At 44.6% G+C, this 22,151-nt stretch overlaps 1 protein-coding gene across 1 annotated transcript in view; it reads right to left on the bottom strand.

The window, feature by feature from the left end:
- LOC126284977 (alpha-tocopherol transfer protein-like) overlaps window positions 1–22,151 on the bottom strand; it is a 113,337-nt gene that overhangs the window by 11,349 nt on the left and 79,837 nt on the right. The window contains exon 3 of the mRNA XM_049984255.1: window positions 9,010–9,166. Coding sequence (XP_049840212.1) covers window positions 9,010–9,166 — 157 coding nt within the window. The remainder of the gene's footprint in view (window positions 1–9,009; window positions 9,167–22,151) is intronic.

Raw genomic sequence — 22,151 nt, 5'->3', positions numbered from 1 at the left:
TTGACCACGTCTGACCACTACGGGGAGTGTCGCAGTATCGCCCACCAAGCGTATCGTAACCGCTTAGTATCTGCGCCTGCTACTCTAGAACAAGCAGTGGACTTCCTAGACACTGCCATTTCAACATCCACATACCGGTGAGAAAAACACTCCTGGAAATGGAAAAAAGAACACATTGACACCGGTGTATCAGACCCACCATACTTGCTCCGGACACTGCGAGAGGGCTGTACAAGCAATGATCACACGCACGACACAGCGGACACACCAAGGAACCGCGGTGTTGGTTGTCGAATGGCGCTAGCTGCGCAGCATTTGTGCACCGCCGCCGTCAGCGTCAGCCAGTTTGCCGTGGCATACGGAGCTCCATCGCAGTCTTTAACACTGGTAGCATGCTGCGACAGCGTGGACGTGAACCGTATGTGCAGTTGACGGACTTTGAGCGAGGGCGTATAGTGGGCATGCGGGAGGCCGGGTGGACGTACCGCCGAATTGCGCAACACGTGGGGCTTGAGGTCTCCACAGTACATCGATGTTGTCGCCAATGGTCGGCGGAAGGTGCACGTGCCCGTCGACCTGGGGCCGACCCGCAGCGACGCACGGATGCACGCCAAGACCGTAGGATCCTACGCAGTGCCGTAGGGGACCGCACCGCACTTCCCAGCAAATTAGGGACACTGTTGCTCCTGGGGTATCGGCGAGGACCATTCGCAACCGTCTCCATGAAGCTGGGCTACGGTCCCGCACACCGTTAGGCCGTCTTCCGCTCACGCCCCAACATCGTGCAGCCCGCCTCCAGTGGTGTCGCGACAGGCGTGAATGGAGGGACGAATGGAGACGTGTCGTCTTCAGCGATGAGAGTTGCTTCTGCCTTGGTGCCAATGGTGGTCGTATGCGTGTTTGGCGCCGTGCAGGTGAGCGCCACAATCAGGACTGCATACGACCGAGGCACACAGGGCCAACACCCGGCATCATGGTGTGGGGAGCGGTCTCCTACACTGGCCGTACACGTCTGGTGATCGTCGAGGGGACACTGAATAGTGCACGGTACATCCAAACCGTCATCGAACCCATCGTTCTACCATTCCTAGACCGGCAAGGGAACTTGCTGTTCCAACAGGACAATGCACGTCCGCATGTATCCCGTGCCACCCAACGTGCTCTAGAAGGTTAAGTCAACTACCCTGGCCAGCAAGATCTCCGGATCTGTCCCCCATTGAGGTTGTTTGGGACTGGATGAAGCGTCGTCTCACGCGGTCTGCACGTCCAGTACGAACGCTGGTCCAACTGAGGCGCCAGGTGAAAATGGCATGGCAAGCCGTTCCACAGGACTACATCCAGCATCTCTACGATCGTCTCCATGGGAGAATAGCAGCCTGCATTGCTGCGAAAGGTGGATATACACTGCACTAGTGCCGACATTGTGCATGCTCTGTTGCCTGTGTCTATGTGCCTGTGGTTCTGTCAGTGTGATCATGTGATGTATCTGACCCCAGGAATGTGTCAATAAAGTTTCCCCTTCCTGGGACAATGAATTCACGGTGTTCTTATTTCAATTTCCAGGAGTATATATATATATATATATATAACGCGACAATACAAACTGTGTTTGGAGTGTGCTGTCACCAGGAAACAGAGACTGGTGACGAATGGCTTCGCATTGTGTATAGCGACGAATCGCGGTTTTGCACAAGCCCGCGTTGCCATCGTTGGCCAGTATGGCGACCTCGGTAGATGTGCTATTCATCCAATGTATTGCAGGAGAACACAGGTTTTACTCCTGAGGTCGCGGTGTAGGGAGCCGTCGGGTAGGACTTCATGTGATGCCTAGTAAATGGTTGAGGCAGTTCTTGACCGCACAATGGTACGTCTTGGACACAATGGGCCCCTATGTGTTACATCTCATGCGACAAAATCGTGATGCCATTTTTCAACAGGACAATGCACGTCCTCACATGGCACAAGTCTCTCGGCCAACGAGATCCCTTGATCTGTCCCCAATGGAACAAGTGTAGGACCAGCTCTGATGTCAATTCTGTCCCAGTGCCAGTATTCAGGATATCAAAGACGAGTTACAACATTGGTGGATCAGTTTGCCTCAGGAGATGCTACAACGGTTTTATGATACCATTTCCAACTGAATCAGCGCATTCATCCAGGAAATAGGGAGTGCAACTTCAAACTGATAAGTGGGCTCAAACTGACAAGTTTTTACCAAATATGAAACGATTTTCTAATCACTGACATAACGTCACATGCCATCTCATCTCAATTCGTGAAAATTCATTTCGTTACCTCCTCCCCTTCTGGTTGCTTCTCTGTTTAGGGTTTCCTGTCTCAGTCGGTAAAAACGCAATCCTTTTAGGATAGCTTTGTTATCCGTTTATCTGTCCGTCCAGCTGTTGGAAACCATTCTTCTCAGGAAGGAGTATCCATATCAAGTTGAAATTTATGTCACATACCGAGATTAATGGTAAAAAGTTGAAGCCTCTAAGTCAATGCCATAAAAAGACGCAGCCGTTTACGTTAGATATTTTATTACTCGCAAACTCACTTATCAAAACCTATAGTGTACTTACCGTAGATCTAGAGTCATGAAATTTGGCACAAACGAAGGTTTCACAATTCAAGCAAAGAAAAAATCTGAAAACTGTAAATTTGTAACTACGAGGGAGAGTCAAATAAAAACCTTAAATGTGTAATAACAAATCGAAATTTCGCGCCGTTATCCTGTAAGTTGGTAAGCGTACTACAAACAGTGTACAGAGTGTTCTATAGGTGGCAGCATATTGCAGATGCACACATACCGTCGCAGTATCAGTATAAAGATGGCCGCCCCACTTGCGACTTGCACCAAAGAAGAACAGCATTCTGTTATTCGGTTTTTGCGTAGTGAAGGTGTGAAACCGATTGAAATTCATCGACGAATGAAGGTTCAGTATGGTGATGCATGTTTGTCACAGCAGCAAGTTTGCAAATGGAGTAGGAAGTTCGCAAATGGTGTGAGTTCAGTGTAAGGTCAGGCAGAACGAGTTGTGACTCCACAGAACATTGCAGCAGTTAAAGCCATAGTGAAGGAAAACCGCCGAGTCACACTGAATGACACTGCAGCATGTTTACAGATTAGTCATGGGTCAGCACACCACATTGTGCATGAGGTGCTCCAGTTTCACAAAAGTGTCTGCAAGATGGTTGCCACGGAAACTGACTCCTGAAATGAGAGAACGACGTGCTAATGCTTGTGAAGAACTTCTTCAGCGCTTTGAACAAGAAAGTGATGGCTTCCTTGCAAGAATCGTTACTGGGGACGAAACCTGGGTTCACTTCCACCAACCAGAAATGAAGAGAACGAGCAAGTAATGGCGGCATTCCTTATCACCAAGTGATTTCCATATGTTTGTACCACTCAAAGACGCAATGGGAGGAAAAAAGTTCCGTTCTGATGAAGAGGTAAGCCACGCGGTGCATGAATGGTTGCGCGGACTACCAAAAGAATTTTTTTCTAAAGGAAATTATGCACTTTGTAAGCGCTGGAGGACTTGCATTTAGCGTGGGGAAGATTATGGTGAAAAGTGATACAGCTTTGTGCCACTTCTGCTCAACAAATAATAATTTAAAAAATATTTAAGATTTTCATTTGACTCACCCTCGTACATCACTCGAAAAAATGTTTTTGTCATTTATTTTCTGGGTGTCTACCTTTTCATTCTTCTACTGAGACCCATTTTTCGTAGTAAAGCGTGGACTTATCAAGTTGACATTTATGTCACATACTAAGGCCTATGGTCTCTTGTTAGTGTAGAATATTGAAACCTCCGAGCCCATGCAGTCAAAAGACACGGCCAATTATGTCACATACTTTGATTGTCGCAAACTCACTAGTAAAAACATATAGAGTAGTTCCCTTTGGTCCAGAATCGTGAAATTTGGAAATAAGTAACGTATCACAGTACAACCAAAGGAAAAAAATCCGAAAATTGTGAAGTTGTAATTAAATCACACGAAAAAATTTTTTGTCCCTTGCTATCGGACTGTCAGGCTGTCCGTCCGACGGTTAAGACCCCTTTTTCTAAGGAACAGTTACATGTCTCAAGTTGAAATTTGTATCACATACTGAGGTCTATGGTCCCTCAGCGGCGTAGTAATCGTTAGCTTCTAAGTCAAAATCATCAAAAGCTCCGGCCATTCATGTCACACTTTTTGATACAGCAAACTCACTCATCAAAATCTATAGGGTTCTTTCTGTTGGTCCACAATGATTAAGTTTGGCAAGAGGTAAGGTCCCACAGCACAAGTAAAGGAAAAGATATGAAAGTTGCTAATTTGTAATAATATATAACGAAAAACATATTTCTTTTGTCATTTTTTATCCGGCGTCTAACTTGAAGTAAAACAATCAGTAGTTCTGCATTCAGGCAATGGTAGAAATCAGATATCAGGCAAAGAATGACTTCAATGCTCATATCACACGTTTGGGAATGATCATCAGATATCCAGGAGCGGTTACAGCATGTAGCTACAGTGTTTGAAGCTATTTGTAAAATGAACATTCAGACTAGTCTGAGCAGTAAAGTCATTCCTTAATGAGATTTTCACTCTGCAGCGGAGTGTACGCTAATATGGAACGTCCTGGCAGATTAAAACTGTGTGCCGGACCGAGACTCGAACTCGAGACCGTTACCTTTCACAGGGAAGTGCACTATCATCCGAGCTACCCAAGCACGACTCAGGCCCCGTCCTCACAGCTTTACTTCCGCCAGCCTTACTTCCACACATTTTTAATCTGCCATGACGCTTCATATGAGCGCACACTCCACTGCAGAGTGAAAATCTCATTCTGGAAATATCCCTCAGGCTGTGACTAAGCCATGTCTCCACAATATCCTTTTTTCCAGGAGTGCTAGTTCTGCAAGGTTCTCAGGAGAGCCTCTGTGAAGTTTGGAAAGTACGAAACGAGGTACTGGCAGAAGTAAAGCTGTCAGGAGGGGGCGTGAGTCGTGCTTGGGTAGCTCAGAGGGTAGAGCACTTGCCTGCGGCGGGAAAAGGTCCCGAGTTCGAGTCTCGGTCCTGCACACAGTTTTAATCTGCCAGGAAGTTTCAAAGTCATTCCTTGTCTGACGTTTGAATTTTACCGTTGCGACCCAGTCAGCCCGAACGCGGAACTAGTGATTATTACAAAAATGGTTGCCTGCCTGTTACATGACATTTTGTCCCATTTATATTACTGAAATTCAAGCATTCTCTAAAATCTTGGAATCCCTGAGATCTATATCAATGTCGAATACAGGTAAAAATGGTCGAGGTTCCCGATTTCCGGAATGGATGATCTGTCGGTATAAATAATGAAGTTTGTACGGAGCCCTCAGTGCTCAGGTCCTGCTCGTACCTGGCCAATTTTTTTCGTTAGGTGGTTTATTTAATAGCAAGACAGTACACGCTGCCACAGCCAAGGGAGCTAACACACGCTCATGTGGTGCCCACTTCGGAGGTACCCAGCTGGAATCGCGCTGGAGAAATAAATTTGTAGATCCAGTAACTTGCCGGCAGGTGGAGGAGAGTTACTGGCGTACAATTTCTGTCCTTCAGACTCCGTTTCACTGTCCTGGGTTTAATTTCAAATCTCTTCGCAGTGTCTCATGGAATGAAAAAATGGCAGGGCAGGTCCGGCCGCCTTGGTGCTGGTCTTATTACATTCGACGCCACAATGGGGGACCTGCGCGCCGGATGGGGATGAAATGATGATGAAGACAACACAATACCCAGTCCCTGAGCGGAGAAAATTCCCGACTCAGCCGGGAATCGATCCCGGGCGCGCAGGACGGCAATCCGTCACGCTGACCATTATTATTTTTTCTTTTTTTCATTTTGTTCGTTATTGATCGCTGTGTTTGGTCGTTGCGGCGGTCGCAAGATTCCTGTTCCGGTTCGGTGGTTGATCCTTCCACTCAGTTTTTTTTATTAGTGAGGCCAACCGACTCTCTGACCGAACACGCTGAGTTACCGTGCCGGTAAAAAATTCCATTCCGGTACCGGGCCGTGGGGGGGGGGGGGGGGGGGGGACACGACCTCTCATGGAATGAGGATATGTGACGGTTGATGGCGATCCTTCCGTCGGATGAAGACGTTGAGTTCTGCGGCCTCCTTGGTGTTATTCGAGTAGAGTGGACTATATGCTGGCATCGGTTGGTTGTTTGCTTGATTTGCAGGAAGGGACCAAACAGCGAAGCCATCGGTCCCATCGGATTGGGGAAGGATGGGGAAGGAAGTCGGCCGTGCCCTTTAGAAGGAACCACCCTTTAGTGATTTAGGGAAATCACGGAAAACCTAAATCAGGATGGCCGAACGCGGGTTTGAGCCGGCATCCTCTCAAACGCGTGTCCAGTGTGCTAACCACTGCGCCACTTCGCTCGGTGGTGGCATCGGATTTCACCCTCTGGCATCATCGACAACAACACACTATACGACACCACACCATTACACGCACGCTTAGCACGGTCACTTAACATGAGACAACTTAGCACGATCACTTATCACGAGAAAACTGACATGTGAATCATCCAAGTAGCATGCGCAGCAGCTGCGTCCAGAATGGAATGGGGCCTCTTTCAAACTCTGTGGGTGCTCAAAACGCTGTCTCAAGCGACAACGCTGTGTCATCATCATCATCATCATCATCATCATCATCATCATCCTCATCCTCATCACTCAGTACGAGCCGGCCGGATTGGCCGAGTGGTTCTAGGCGCTACAGTCTGGAACCGCGCGACCGCTACGGTCGCAGGTTCGAATCCTGCCTCGGGCATGGATGTGTGTGATGTCCTTAGGTTAGTTAGGTTTAAGTAGTTCTAAGTTCTAGGGGACTGATAACCACAGCAGATGAGTCCCATAGTGCTCAGAGCCATTTTTTTTTAAGTTCTAGGGGACTGATGACCTCCGAAGTTAAGTCCCATAGTGCTCAGAGCCATTTGAACCGCTCAGTACGACAATCTGTGTCTTAAAGGGAAGATCTTCCAGTGTTCTCCGTAACCATAATGACAATGATAATATCCCCCATAAACCGTAATTTAATCTGTATCAATCATTGATTTCTTATATTTGAAAGATCCCATTACGGAGGAGAGCTTTCAGATGTGTGTCAAGACATACATTAACTGAGAGCAGTAGCTCTGGCTAATTACTTTTGTAGGCCATATTGACAATGAACAATCATCAAACCGTTATTGTACGTGGATGTAAAGAGACAGTCCTGTTCACGAGTATGATGTCCGTTATTACTTGTCTTTCCACGGAAAGTTGTTTTCAGATCTGGAATATAGCTATCCATATAATTTCTTACAGAGAGTAGCTAAAAAATAAGTATGTAATTTTCTACTGAATTTACAGGGGTTCGTAAGATGCTAAAGGCCTCGCACCAAGCCTCCTGTACCAAATCAAGAAGCCGAAGTCTATTTATTTTCTTGACCTGTATTGTGGCCACAAAATGCGCAGTTCATTTGCAGCTGATTTTTATTACGGACTGCAAGTACTAATAATTTTAAACATCAAAAGTACTGATAGTAGTATTTAAAAAACTCACGTTCTTTGAAGAGGCCTCTACAGGCTGTATTAGTATCTACCGTTAAGAATACTCATATTATTATCCTTGGCTGAATAAATTAGGCGCGTTCTCAGATTTAAAAAATTCATCAGGATAGCAGGAAAATCAAAGTATCCTGAATAACCTAAGCTATCTGTGTGCAAGTGAGTGTAATGAGAGATACCTCCGAACATAAAATGAGTCTCACCAAGTTATCTATGGGCTGACACCACTTTAACTAGTTTACAAACAGACGCTACAAAATTTTACGTACAATATTTCATTTAGTGCGACAGTATTAATTTCTTTTTCCGGTAACAGCCAATGACTTTTACAGATGTCGTGCAAGAAGGACGGCGGGAAATTTTTCTCACATTTTTCTTTTCATTATTGACATTTGACCGTACCGATGCAGGCATTCGTCTATTTTACATTTCCTCAGATAACAGATTTGTCATCTTCATCTGGTAATTTATACCATATGTTCAAGAAATTTACTGATTCTGTTGGCGCTCGGCGTAACGTCGGAGGAAGTTCGAGAGGACAATAATCATATGAATTATCGGGTTTGCCGCGAGGGATTAGCTTAGCGGTCTAAGGCACTGCAGTCATGGACTGTGCGGCTGGTCCCGGCGTAGGTTCGAGTCCTCCCTCGCGAATGGGCGTGTGTGTTTGTCCTTAGGGTAATTTAGGTTAAATAGTGTGTAAACTTAGGGACTGATGACCTTAGCAATTAAGTTCCATAAGATTTCACACACAGCTGAACATTTTGAATATCGGGTTGGTCGAAACTACCGATCCCGTATGTCGGCTTCGATCTGACGAAATGATGACGTCGCACTTGACGCCGTACATCAACAGGAGGAAAACAGAACACTGACACTACTCCTTTCACTTCTATATTATATTTTTGTAACGTTAATAGTGGTGATAGGCTGACATGTAGCTTAGATAGTGGTCTACATAAGGTTGAAAGGTGGCATATTATGAAAGCCTGAAATCAACGACTTTGATTTACGAAAATGATTATAGTGCTTGTTAAGACGCATATTTTACACATATCGGATTTCAATGATTGTGGGTAGCCGTGCGGTCTGAGGCGCCTTGCCACAGTTCCCGCAGCTGCCCCCGTCGGAGGTTCGAGGCCTGCCTCGGGATTGGTGTGTATGCTGTCCTTAGAATAAGTTAGTCTAAGTTAGAGTAAGTAGTGTGAGGCCTAAGACCGATGACCTCAGCAGTTTGGTCCCATAGGAACTTAGCACAAACTTCCAAAATTTCTATGATTGTATCTACCTTGATGGTGTCAGGCGTCCAAGTAGGTTCAGTATTTGCGAATCATCGAATAGCGGTGAAAAAGAGAAGAAACTTCGTCGTAGTAAATATGGTTGACTCACCTGCGTGTGTCGCCGAAAGACGAAGCTGAGACTACTTACGTCATCTTCCAGACCGCTTGTAGCTCCGGCTTCAAGGGGTCCCGATCGGAGAACATTTCAGGCGCCAGGCTCCTGATGGTGTATGAGGCTTCGATTGTCTTCTTGGCTCTTTCTAGACTGTAGTAGCAGCTGTGCAGGAACAGGATCAGCTGGTCGTCTGCGTAAATGAGAAGCCATTTGTATTTACGTATAAACATTGCAGAACAGTAACATAACGAAATATCGTGCAAGAAAGACGTGAGTAACCGGCAGACACCCGATTGTTCAACACGACAACGCCTCGCCAGGAAAGCTTCAAGAATTGTCTGATTAAAGAACTTTGCGCATATCAGAGCTCTTGGCTCAAGCGAACAACAAGTTTACTATCCAGTTATCAGCAAACTGAAACGGTGGTTCATTACTGACAAACGTAAAATCTATTACGTTGCTTTACAATGACGAACATTACACTCACTAGTTGGCAGATAAAAAATTTCTTATTATTGCTGTAACTGTCGCTGTTTGCAACCTTACCGATGGCTGTTAAATTTATACGTTTTCTTTTTACAAAAATAAGAAAAAAAGGGCCCACCACCACATTACTCTACATTGGTAGCTAGTTACCACTATTTCCCCTAACAGGTTATTCTTTGAGAAAGATTTAACTGTATGTTATTACTATTTAATTGCATCATCTCCGAAAAATTGGCGTTATATATCATCACCTACGCCGTATCACTAACATACAAAGTGCCCCATGTAATTATGGCAGCTGCAAGATCTCTGTTAATTTTGATAGGACAAGTAAGTTACTGAGGCAAAGCTTATGTAGCTCAAAAAATTAGCCACAGTCTGGGGGATGTTTCCAGAATGAAATTTTCACTCTGCAGTGGAGTGTGCACTGATATGAAAACCCTGGCAGTTAGGAGACGAGGTACTGGCCAAACTAAAGCTGTGAGGAGGGGTCATGAGTCGCGCTTCGGTAGCTGAGTCAGTAGAGCACTTGCCCGCCAAAGGCAAAGGTGCCGAGTTCGAGTCTCGGTCCAGATGAACTTTTAATCTCCCAGGAAGTTTCATACCAGCGCACACTCCGCCCCAAAGTGAAAATTTCATTCCCGAAACATCCTCAAGGCCGTGGCTAACCGTGTCTCCGCAGTTTCCTTTCTCCCAGGAGTGCTAGTTCTACAAGGTTCGCAGGAGAGCTTCTGATAAGTTTCAGAAGGTGGGAGACGAGGTAACCTGCGAGGACGGGTCGTGGTTCGTGCTCAGGTAGCTCAGTAGGTGGGACATCATGGCGAAGAACAACAGAGAATGATGATGTAATGGACATTTACCAACACACTGGTGAGCGTACTACAAAGTTATCGCAGCGAAGTCATTATGCTTGTAATTCTTCGTCGCCATTAGTACGCCGAAAGCACTGTGAATGGTATATGTCGTAAAAGCCAGAGAAGCATAGAACAAAGTTGTACCAGGCACATTTTATGAACGCCGCTTTCTGACATCACATTTGGTTTTTGAGAACAGAAGACACACTTCGCTGAAGTTTAAAACGAATGGCCAGTCAGAAACAATGTTTGATACAAACAATGAATATTTCTACATAGGTGCGAACACGAGAGATTGAAATATTACAGATTACTGCTGCCAGACTGAATTTAGTTGCGTTTAATTAAGATTTTCATCAAGGGGCGTGTCCATAAGGTCAACAAAGCGATTCTTGGGAGAGCTTACCTCATTTAGTACTGAACTTTTGCGACCACTAGTGGTTTATTCAGGGTAACGAACTCATGCTGATTATTTTGTGAGTCCTCATAACTTTATGTCTCAGGTAAGAGACCTATCCTCATAAAAACGCAAGACTGAGATTTCTGAAGTGATTGTGTGTTACTGGTAGGTAGGAACAATTAACTAATGTTTTCAAAAGAAATTCAAAAAGATATTGAATATTAATTCTGGAACTATTCTTATTTCATATATTCTTCGCGTTAACAGTACATAATGTAGACTGATAACTTAATCTTCATCGTATTTGTTACGACACGGAACTTGTTAGGAATAAACGCGATCTGCGCATGCGAATAAACGCGATCTGCGCATGCGAGCACCACTGCTAGCTAATCTGTCCGATGCCAAAATGTTTTGAACTATAATTGTAAATACTGGCAGAGATTTTTAACACGGATTTTACTTACTTCTATTATTTATATTGTAACACATGCCACAATAACCTTAGCTTACTTTCAGGTAGTTCGTTCAATGGAGTATATATTTATAACTTTTCTTAACGGGTGTAGAAATATTGTCAGTCAGGCTTTTAAAAGAAATTCTCAGTTGTTTGCGTGTTTGTGCAAGTTTCAGGTTAGTTATGATCCACACCAAATACCGGTGGATTTCATAGAAACATAGGTGATGAGAAACTCGTGCTGCTCATAAATGTCCTACAAACCATTGATAAAGATTTACTGCTTTATTCTGTGTTTCTGGCTTCCGAAAAGCTGCTGATCCACGATTACAGTGACGTGAAACGAGGATACGTGGCCAGATTTGTGACACTATTGATGATTCTGTTATTAACAGGACACGCCGTCTTATCGCGTGAGGGAAGTCATCCACACATGTAGAGACATCCGAGGATTTGTATAAAAAACTGTTCGCGGATTTGTATAAAAAAACTGTTAGGAGCGCAACAGCTGACGTCACATCTAATGAACTGGTGTGAGATGTTCACTGTAACCGCAGCCTTTGCGAAAACAAGTTGTTACTTATGATGAAATTTTATCCCTTAAAAAATACAAATGTGAATACGGATTTTAGGAGGTGTAGTTTCGAATGTAAGATAGGCAGCTGCCGCTAGATCTAGGAAATAATGCAGTAAACCTTGACTAAAAGATTCATGGACCACGACTGGAGGGGAAGCCTACAAACAGTTGGGAGAGTGAGCATTCGTGCACGTATCACGCTGGTCTAGCCACTACGGGAGCCGGCATGCTCCTATATCTCCTCTGCGGATGCGCTGAGAAGGCCACAGGAGAAATGACAGTTCCTAGCAAGAGGCTGTAAGTATGTATCTGGTCCTTAGTAAAGCCTGAATCTCCGTCAACCATAGAATTCTGCCTGAAAAAAACGGTTGAGTGACAAAAATGAAGTACAGGGTGAGAAAAAATTTCGTTAACATTTGAAAGTGCCATAATTTGCAGAATAATGAAGGTGGTGCAGTAAAAATAGACGCACATGCCTGAAATGACACAGGGTTTTAATGGAACCAAAAACCAATGCAAGAACTGGCCAACAGATGGCGTTATACAGCAACACGCCAGTAACGCCGCATGATAAGCGTGTATATGGTTCAAATGGCTCTGAGCACTCTGGGACTTAACATCTGAGGTCATCAGTTCCCTAGAACTTAGAAGTACTTAAATCTAACACACATCCATGCCCGAGGAAGGATTCGGACCTGCGACCGTAGCAGTCGCGCGGTTCCGGACTGGAACGCCTAGAACCGCTCGGCCACAGTGGCCGGCAATAGTGTATAAAATGAACTATAGTGAGAGAGGGAGTGAGATGCCCCAACAGTCGCGGCATGTTGACGTTACCAAAAAAGGAACTTTAACGAAGCTTTACTGTCAGAATGGAGAATCGGCTACTGTAGCTTTGGCCCGCCCGGCACAAATTCGTCCGGGTGTGCCGGCCAGTCTGTGGATGGTTTTCTAAGGCGGTTTTCCATCTGCCTCGTCGAATGCGAGCTGGTTCCCCTTATTCCGCCTCAGACTATGTCGGCGATTGCTTTGCAAACACTTTCAGCACGTACGCGTACATCATAATTACTCTGCCACGCAAACAGTGGGGTTACACTCGTCTGGTGTAAGACGTTCCCGGAGGAGTCCGCTAGGGACCGAACCGCACAATAAACTTGGGTTCGGTGTGGGGCGGCGGTGAGGTGAGTGGACTGCTGTAGTCTTGTTGTGGAGTTATGAACCCCTGAGAGCTACGGTGGGAACGAAGCCTCTCCGTCGTTTCCAGGTATCCAGTTCCATACAATACAATACAATACTGTAGCTTTATGATCCTATCGCCAGATCAAGGATATTCCAAAGGAGAAAGGTCCTGTAACAAGTGTCGCTGTGAAGAATATGATAACGAAATTCGAAGCCACGTTCTGTTTAGATGATCGGCCCCTCGGTGGGCGACTAGACGCAAGTGCTACTACTGCTCAGTCAGTTCAGGAGGAAATGAAGACTTTAGTGGCTTCATCTCCGCGTAGTGAGGTCGGCGCTTGTGAAGTTGCAGGTCACACTGGCATTCCACGCACTACTGTTTGGAGAGCACTAAGGCGTACACTCCAATGCTGTACACACATCAGCGTCATCATGAACGTTTCGCCAGCGCTTTTGTGACGCGGAGAGGACCTGCTGCGATGTAGCCACTTCAGTTGGTTGGCGTTGGGATGATTTGGGGGAAGAGACCAAACAGTGAGGTCATCGGTCTCGTCGGATTAGGGAAGGATAGGGGACGATGTCGGCCGTGTCCTGTCAAAGGAACCACCCCGGTATTTGCCTGAAGCGATATAGGGAAATCACGGAAAACCTATATCATGATGACCGGACCCACGATTGAACCGACGTCCTCCCGAATGCGAGTCCAGTGTGCTAACCACTGCGCCACCTCGCTCGATGGGCACTTCAGAAGATGCGGATAGCAGATGACTGGTTTTCTAACGCGTTGTGGACCAAAAAAGCCCATTTCACACTCCGAGGGTCTTTTAACACCTACAATTGCAGAATTTGGGCTACCGAAGGTCCTAGAACGGTCTTGGAAGCCCAGCTGCATGACGAGGAAATTTCGATGTGGCGTGTAGATTTACCATATCAATCGTGATCAGACCCTTTTTCTTCGAGGAAATGCGGGATGCTGCTTTCCCTTACAGCATGAAGAGGGCGAGGTACGCCGATATGTTAGGCAATCGTATCACCCATAGCTTGGCTTGTCTGGTAAACACCAGCTGGAAGGTACGGCTTTTACACACGATGGCGCTCCACCTTATATTGCAACAGGCGTCAAAGATTTCTTGCGCGCATTGGTGAGGGTCGAATACTGAGCCGCCACTTCCGCCATGTTTTACCTACCAGGTCCCCAGACCTCAATTCTTATGTTTCTTTGTGGTGGGGTTACCTGAAGTCACAGGTTTACCGTGATCGTCAGACCTCGTTAGGGATACTAATAGACAATATCCGAAGGAAATTTTCCAAAATTCAATTATTATGACAATTATTGCCTTTGTATGATACGCACCGCCATTTGTTGGTCATTTTGTGCACTTCATTTCTCCAGTGAAACCTCATATTACTTGAAGCATCTGTGCCAATTTTTACCTCTTTAGCTACATTATTTCGTGAACCATTGAATTTACAAATGTTAACGAACTTTTATGACACCCTGTATAATCGTTTAGCAATAAGAGATTAAACACGCTAGATGTCACCTAATATCAGACACTTATACAGAACCTATATGTACAGAGAGAGTGGCCAACCCTAGGGCGAAGGACATGTTTATTTCCAAACTGCACAAGGAATAGACAACTAGATAACGTCGCAACGTCCCCTATCGCCTATAACAAGACATAAATCTGACAAGTGAGACCAAAGCAGCACTTCAAAATTTAGTCCACAAAAATTGATATGAAAATCTAATGAAAAAATAATCACCACAGATTCGACTCACATAATTCTTTGATCGATGGTAACTTACGTACAATGAAACAACAGAGAACATGTTGAAGTGCACCAAGATCTATCAGTAGTAATGCTGTGCCGATTACATTGCACACTGTTTACAACACGTGACGGATGTCGTTGACGGTGCTACATCATCAGCCTTATCAATGTACAGGGTGTTTCAAAAATGACCGGTATATTTGAAACGGCAATAAAAACTAAACGAGCAGCGATAGAAATACACCGTTTGTTGCAATATGCTTGGGACAACAGTACATTTTCAGGCGGACAAACTTTCGAAATTACAGTAGTTACAATTTTCAACAACAGATGGCGCTGCAAGTGATGTGAAAGATATAGAAGACAACGCAGTCTGTGGGTGCGCCATTATGTACGTCGTCTTTCTGCTGTAAGCGTGTGCTGTTCACAACGTGCAAGTGTGTTGTGGACAACATGGTTTATTCCTTAGAACAGAGGATTTTTCTGGTGTTGGAATTCCACCGCCTAGAACACAGTGTTGTTGCAACAAGACGAAGTTTTCAACGGAGGTTTAATGTAACCAAAGGACCGAAAAGCGATACAATAAAGGATCTGTTTGAAAAATTTCAACGGACTGGGAACGTGACGGATGAACGTGCTGGAAAGGTAGGGCGACCGCGTACGGCAACCACAAAGGGCAACGCGCAGCTAGTGCAGCAGGTGATCCAACAGCGGCCTCGGGTTTCCGTTCGCCGTGTTGGAGCTGCGGTCCAAATGACGCCAACGTCCACGTATTGTCTCATGCGCCAGAGTTTACAGCTCTATCCATACAAAATTCAAACGCGGCAACCCCTCAGCGCCGCTACCATTGCTGCACGAGAGACATTCGCTAACGATATAGTGCACAGGATTGATGACGGCGATATGCATGGGGGCAGCATTTGGTTTACTGACGAAGCTTATTTTTACCTGGACGGCTTCGTCAATAAACAGAACTGGCGCATATGGGGAACCGAAAAGCCCTATGTTGCAGTCCCATCGTCCTTGCATCCTCAAAAAGTACTGGTCTGGGCCACCATTTCTTCCAAAGGAATCATTGGCCCATTTTTCAGATCCGAAACGATTACTGCATCACGCTATCTGGACATTCTTCGTGAATTTGTGGCGGTACAAACTGCCTTAGACGACACTGCGAACACCTCGTGGTTTATGCAAGATGGTGCCAGACATGAACCCCTGTGACTTCTTTCTGTGGGGACACTTGAAAGACCAGGTGTACCGCCAGAATCCAGAAACAATTGAACAGCTGAAGCAGTACATATCATCTGCATGTGAAGCCATTCCGCCAGACACGTTGTCAAAGGTTTCGGGTAATTTCATTCAGAGACTACGCCATATTATTTTTACGCATGGTGGATATGTGGAAAATATCGTACTATAGAGTTTCGCAGACCGCAGCGCCATCTGTTGTTGACAATTGTAACTACTGTAATTTCGAAAGTTTGTCTGCCTGAAAATGTACTGTTGTCCCAAGCATATTGCAACTAACGGTGTATTTCTATCGCTGCTCGTTTAGTTTGTATTGCCGTTTCAAATATACCGGTCATTTTTGAAACACCCTGTATCATCAGTGAAGACATCAGTCTTATCAGTGATGACGTCACCCTCATCAGTGAGAAGCCAAACCCCTTTTTCCCCCTCCTTTCCCCATCCCCTCCTCTCATCTACAACCAACCAAAATGCATTATTATGATGATAATGGAGGTCCTACACTCCGTGACAGAGTGTAGGGGAACGATGCAGAAGAGCCGCACCGCCGTACTAGGAAAGGTCCTGGTGGAGGTGGTCTGCCATTGCCTTCCTCCGGCCACAATGGGGAAGAATGATGATGATGAAAAATGACATAACAATACCCGGTCATCTCGAGGCAGGTAAATCCCTGACCCCACCGGGAATCGAACCTGGGACTCTGTGCTCGGGAAGCAAGAACGCTACCGCGAGACCACGAGGAGCGGACTAATGTAGTATTAAGCCAATAAAAAAATTCGTAGCTCCGTCGGTGTTGGAATTAAAAAACACTCTCCCACTCCCCTACCTCCACCCAATGAAAAATCCATGATGGGGACATTAGCTCAATTGCGCTGTATGCTCCACCCTCATTTCCTTATCTCCATCCAGTCACAGTGAGGTACCAAAAATGAAACAGCCAATCGGAGATGTAAGATAGAGGAACTAGCTCAACTCTGGTTTATATCGCCCCACATCCCCTCCCACGCCTCTTTCTAGCCAGTCAGAGTGCAGTATTACAAGATGTGTAAAATGACACCAAGTTACATAAGTAACATGACTGTGTAGACACACACTGTATAAAGTATTATGTCACTCCCCTGTCTTCCACTCAGAGCTTAATATTTTAATCAATGTTAAACTGAATGAGCCAATTATGGCGTCGCCTCATCTCAACTGTGCTTAGAAGTATCCAAAAGACATAATATATTCATCACAAAATATGTCACATATCCCAGGAAAATATCTGAATCTCGTAGAATGACGAAAATTCTGTCAACTGAGTTTTCATTACTGCTTTAAAAATCGTTTATAGATTGGCTCATATACTCTGGCTATACAACTCTCTGATTGGCTGGCAATGGAAGTAGGAGGGGGCATGGGGCAGTATAAATAACAACTGACCTAGTTCCTTCATCTTGGATTTCCAATTAGCTGTTTCAACTTTAATACTTCACTGTGATTGGTTAAGAAAGGGAGAAGTGGGTGGCACATAAAGCATAACTGAACTAGTTCCCCCATGTTGGTTTTTTTTCTTTTCACTAGTGGAAATATGGGAGGAGGACAGGACTTTTTAATTTCCCACTAACTTGGATTTTTTGATTGGCTCTAATTTTTAACACCATGTCGTGATTGGTTGGAGGTAAGGGGAGGGGATGGGTAAAGGGGAGGGAGAGGGAAAAAGGGGATGTCGCTTCCCATTAGTAAGAACAATGTCATTACTGATAGGGGAGATAACGTCACTGATAAGATCAATAACATCACTTGGTCAGTGACAGTTCCGTGATGTAAAATAAGTGCACAAATTAGTAAGTATGTAATCTATGTGTGCTGGAATCGACATACCGTCATTAATTCTATTGTACTATGCCACAGAATAAGTATTGGAAGGCCGGCCAGAGTGGCCGAGCGGTTCTAGGAGATACAGTCTGAAACCGCGAACGACCGCTACGGTCACACGTTCGAATCCTGCCTCGGGCATGGATGTGTGTGATGTCCTTAGGTTAGTTAGGTTTAAGTAGTTCTAAGTTCTAGGGTACTGATAACCTCAGATGTTAAGTCCCATAGTGCTCAGAGCCACTTGAAATATTTTTGTATAACAGAAATGTGTTTCATATAAGCTGCGTTTTCTAGCGATGCACGAGAAATCTATATTTTTTTTATTTTTACTACAACACCACTCTGTTTCACGTTACAAATTGACAGTTTCAATTTTGCTAAAATACTCTTAATTTTTAGGTAACAGAGAAGAGGATTACGCATGTAGATTAAAAAATGTTCCATACGCTACGCAGCCCTTTATGTAATCATCATTCAGTTTCTAGACGATTCACTGCTTACTAAGATGCTGATCGCATACACAAACAAAGCGATCGAAATGAGGTAATGCCCGATTCGTATGCAACTCACCTAACGTACAGGTAACTTGGTCACGATCTGAACTGACCAAGGTTACGAGGGAAATTACCTAAGTCTACGGTAGACTACGGCAGTTTTACGACTAAAGGAACGCCAGACGATCATGTGGAACATTCTGCACAACTGTCACTACCCGTTTTACTTACGAGGCGTGCAGGCCTTATTACCTACGAAGTGCCTTCGCGGCGGTGATTTTGTCACTACTTCGTCGAAGAGGCCACCACTCTGCTGGGATTTCTCTCATCCACCTTATTTCATAATAGCACATTTACGAGGGAGGTATCGTCAACCATCACAGCGCCCACCTGTGGGCTGCGGACAATGCCCAAGGTATGGTGGCCACGGAACATCGGCACCGGTTCAGCCTCAGTGAGTAGGCGAAGATTATTGTCTCTGAGCACTATGGGACTCAACTTGTGAGTTCATCAGTCCTCTAAACTTAGAACTACTTAAACCTAACTAACCCAAGGACATCACACACATCCATGTTCGAGACAGGATTCGAACCTGCGACCGTAGCGGTCGCGCGGTTCCAGACTAGAGCGCTTAGAACCGCTCGGTCACCTAGGCCGGCTGAAGATTAGTGGTGACCACCTCGTGGGGCCTGTCATTCTTCCACGCTTCACTGCTTTAAAAATCTTTTTTTCTGTTTTATCGTGAAATAAAGCGACGCAAACGTCAACACTCGGCGCCGCAAAAAAGACGTTGCGACCAGTATTTGTTTGGACTGATCGCAGCTAAACGTTACAAAATGAAATTAGAAATATCAGAGGAAATGCGCCTGACGACTCTTAGGAGAGACTATCAAACCACCTCACGAGCAACTGAATTTCGAACGCTTGATGCGTTGGAGACAGTGCCCTTGTCTTCACAACGAATCATATAGTTCTTGGCCTCATGTGAAACTGACGTCATCAGACCTCATGCTGCTGTCAGGCTGACAATTGTATCACCGCAAAAGACTACAGCAAGATCCACGGGGCACTCCATGTTCAGTGCTGTGCAATCACTGCGCTCTTCGTGTGACCGTCTCAAAGGCGTACCACAAATACCTCGATTCGGAAATAATGCGACAGCTAAAATTTTCAGAATGTGTGCTGAACTTGTCTGTAAACTACTTGAGAAGCAGACAGCAGCGTATTGCCTGTGGAAATGAAAAGTCGTCCTGAAATTAATTTCTCTCAGTACCAAACCGATAAGTCCGAGAACTACTACTGTTCTTCTTGTCGTCAATGACACCTCGTTGAATCTGTCCAATGAACATAATTTCTATTCCGAAGGCCTCCATCTTTACTTAAATATCTGACCTGCAGGCACCAACAGTAGGGAACTGTGTTGTACCGTGGAACACTTTACACACATTCTCCTATAGTCAGACCTTTAATAAGAATATATTGTCTCATTCCATTATGGAATGATGGCATTCACTTTTTGTACGTTGCAACCTTTTTCTGAAATTACAAAAATTACTCCAGAAAACGAAGATTTTTTCCAAATGTGGAAATTAGTTCCGAGGTACAGTATAGTCATGTACCTAGAGACAAATATTCTACTGAAATTTAAAATTGAGAAAATTCTTTCAATACTGTACTTAGTCATGTAGGCCTATCTGTTACATTATTACTTGAATACACACCCCAAATTAGTAAGTACAATCGAATTACGCATAAGCATGATCAAAAACGTGTTACGACATAAATACTTTTTAAAATTGAAGAAAATGGAAAGTAACACAAACTTCCATTTTCAAGACATGTTTGTTCAGACATTACTGAAATTCAGTTAATTTGCAAATTTCACAAATTCCCTGGTAGAAGACTGTTTTCTTCCAAATTACAAAGTAGTGCATGACCGACGAAGTATGGCTTAACTACCCACATGTTATGTAACTAGTTTTAAAATTTTGTAGTTGTTTACCTGCCATAAAAATCTATAACTGAAAAACTAATCGCCGGCCAGGGTGGCCGAACGGTTCTAGGCACTACAGTCTGGAACCGCGCGACCGCTACGGTCGCAGGTTCGAATCCTGCCTCGGGCATGGATGTGTGTGATGTCATTAGGTTAGTTAGGTTTAAGTAGTTCTGAGTTCTAGGGGACTGATGACCTTAGCAGTTAAGTCCCATAGTGCTCAGAGCCAATTTTTTGAAAAATTAATCATATACGCCAAACAGCTTTAATGTATTATACAGCACTTAAATGTGTAGGACTAGAAATATCACAAATGCTGTACAAAACACAACATAATATCTAACAACAACAAAAACTGCGGAAAATGGAAGAAACTGCTTACGGCAGTCTCTAACGCACATTAATTCGTGCGATTCTAAAATCAAACATTGAAGTACTGACTAAACGACATCATGTGCTCCTAGGTACTTTGTCCTCTAGGTACAATTCTCTCTCATACCACCATTCAGATGCCTGATGTTCCGTCTTTGGTGATCTTGTGGACGCACAGCCTAGCCTTTAAACAAACAGCGAAGAAGTCACATGCAATTTTATTATCCCATTAGAAAATAATTAGTTCCAACTTCAGAAACAATTAATTCTCTCCTACTTTTCTTGATTGCTTCCTGATACCATATTAAAAAACGGTCAAAGCCTTACGTGTAAATTCGGATGAGTGCCTCAGATGGGCAGTAAATGCTGTCATCATCTACAGGGACACTTCCCATTGCCCCTATGCATTGCAGAAGTTTCGTAACATATTTCCACAGTGTTTGAAATGTAAATTCGTGGAATTACTCGTTCTGCTAAATCTCATCTGACAATATTTATGACTCAACAGAATACAGAGTTCACCAGATATCAGTGGATTAAACATTATTCAGGAGAGCTTTTACGATGACATTTCTGGCAAGTGAGTAGTTCTTTTGAAAGACAAAAAGAGGGCGTTACAAAGTGACAACGAAAGTTGCTAACACATACTCTGATGAGCCAAAACACTATGACCACCTGCTTCATGACGCGTTAGTTCACATTTGGAAAGCAATGCGATGCAGAAGCGGTTCTGCATAGCACGGATTCGATAAGGTGTTAACATCAGATGTTTAGGAACAGGTCATACAGTTCCCGTAAACTACGGGCCGGTGCCAATAGGCTTGGAGCTGGTGCCCTATGGCGTCCTGTATGTAATCCACTGTGTTCAAATCAGTAGAACTTGGTGACCAAGACATTAGTATGAATCCACTTCCGTGCTTCTCATCCCAACGCTGTTGTGGCGCGGACAGTTACCCGAGTTGCAGATGCCATCGGACTCAGGAAGGACGTAAGGCATTCACGTGATCCACAGTAATGCTCACTTAGTCCGCAGGGGGTCATGATGGCTTCGATTACCACCACAGGTTCGATAGAGGCTCAGGTGAACGTCTCCTACCGCACAATACCGCCCATACCAGCCTATGCCCGTAGTGTGGTGCATGTTTCGAGCAACCGTTCACCTGGATGGCGGAGTATCCGTACTCAACAGTCGGCCTTCTGTCACAAGAAACGTTATTCATCCGATCCGGCGCTTGGTTTCCATTTATCCACAGTCCAATCAGGATCTCTCACTGCAATCGTAACTGTTGCCGTTGATCAACTTGAGAATCCACAGTATTCGTTTCCTACGCTGCCCCATGCTCAACAAAGTCCGCTGGGTGAAGTACTCCTAAACACTTGCGACTGCACCAATACTATAATCCTGTCGTTAGGTCTGCCATATATTTATTTATTTATGTATTTATTTATGCATTTATTTTACCTGGCAAGATTAGGGCCTTC

Source organism: Schistocerca gregaria, chromosome 8, assembly GCF_023897955.1.
Source record: "Schistocerca gregaria isolate iqSchGreg1 chromosome 8, iqSchGreg1.2, whole genome shotgun sequence".
Lineage (NCBI taxonomy): Eukaryota > Metazoa > Arthropoda > Insecta > Orthoptera > Acrididae > Schistocerca > Schistocerca gregaria.
Note: the sequence above shows the minus strand (reverse complement) of the source record. Positions and strands in the feature narration are given on the sequence as shown.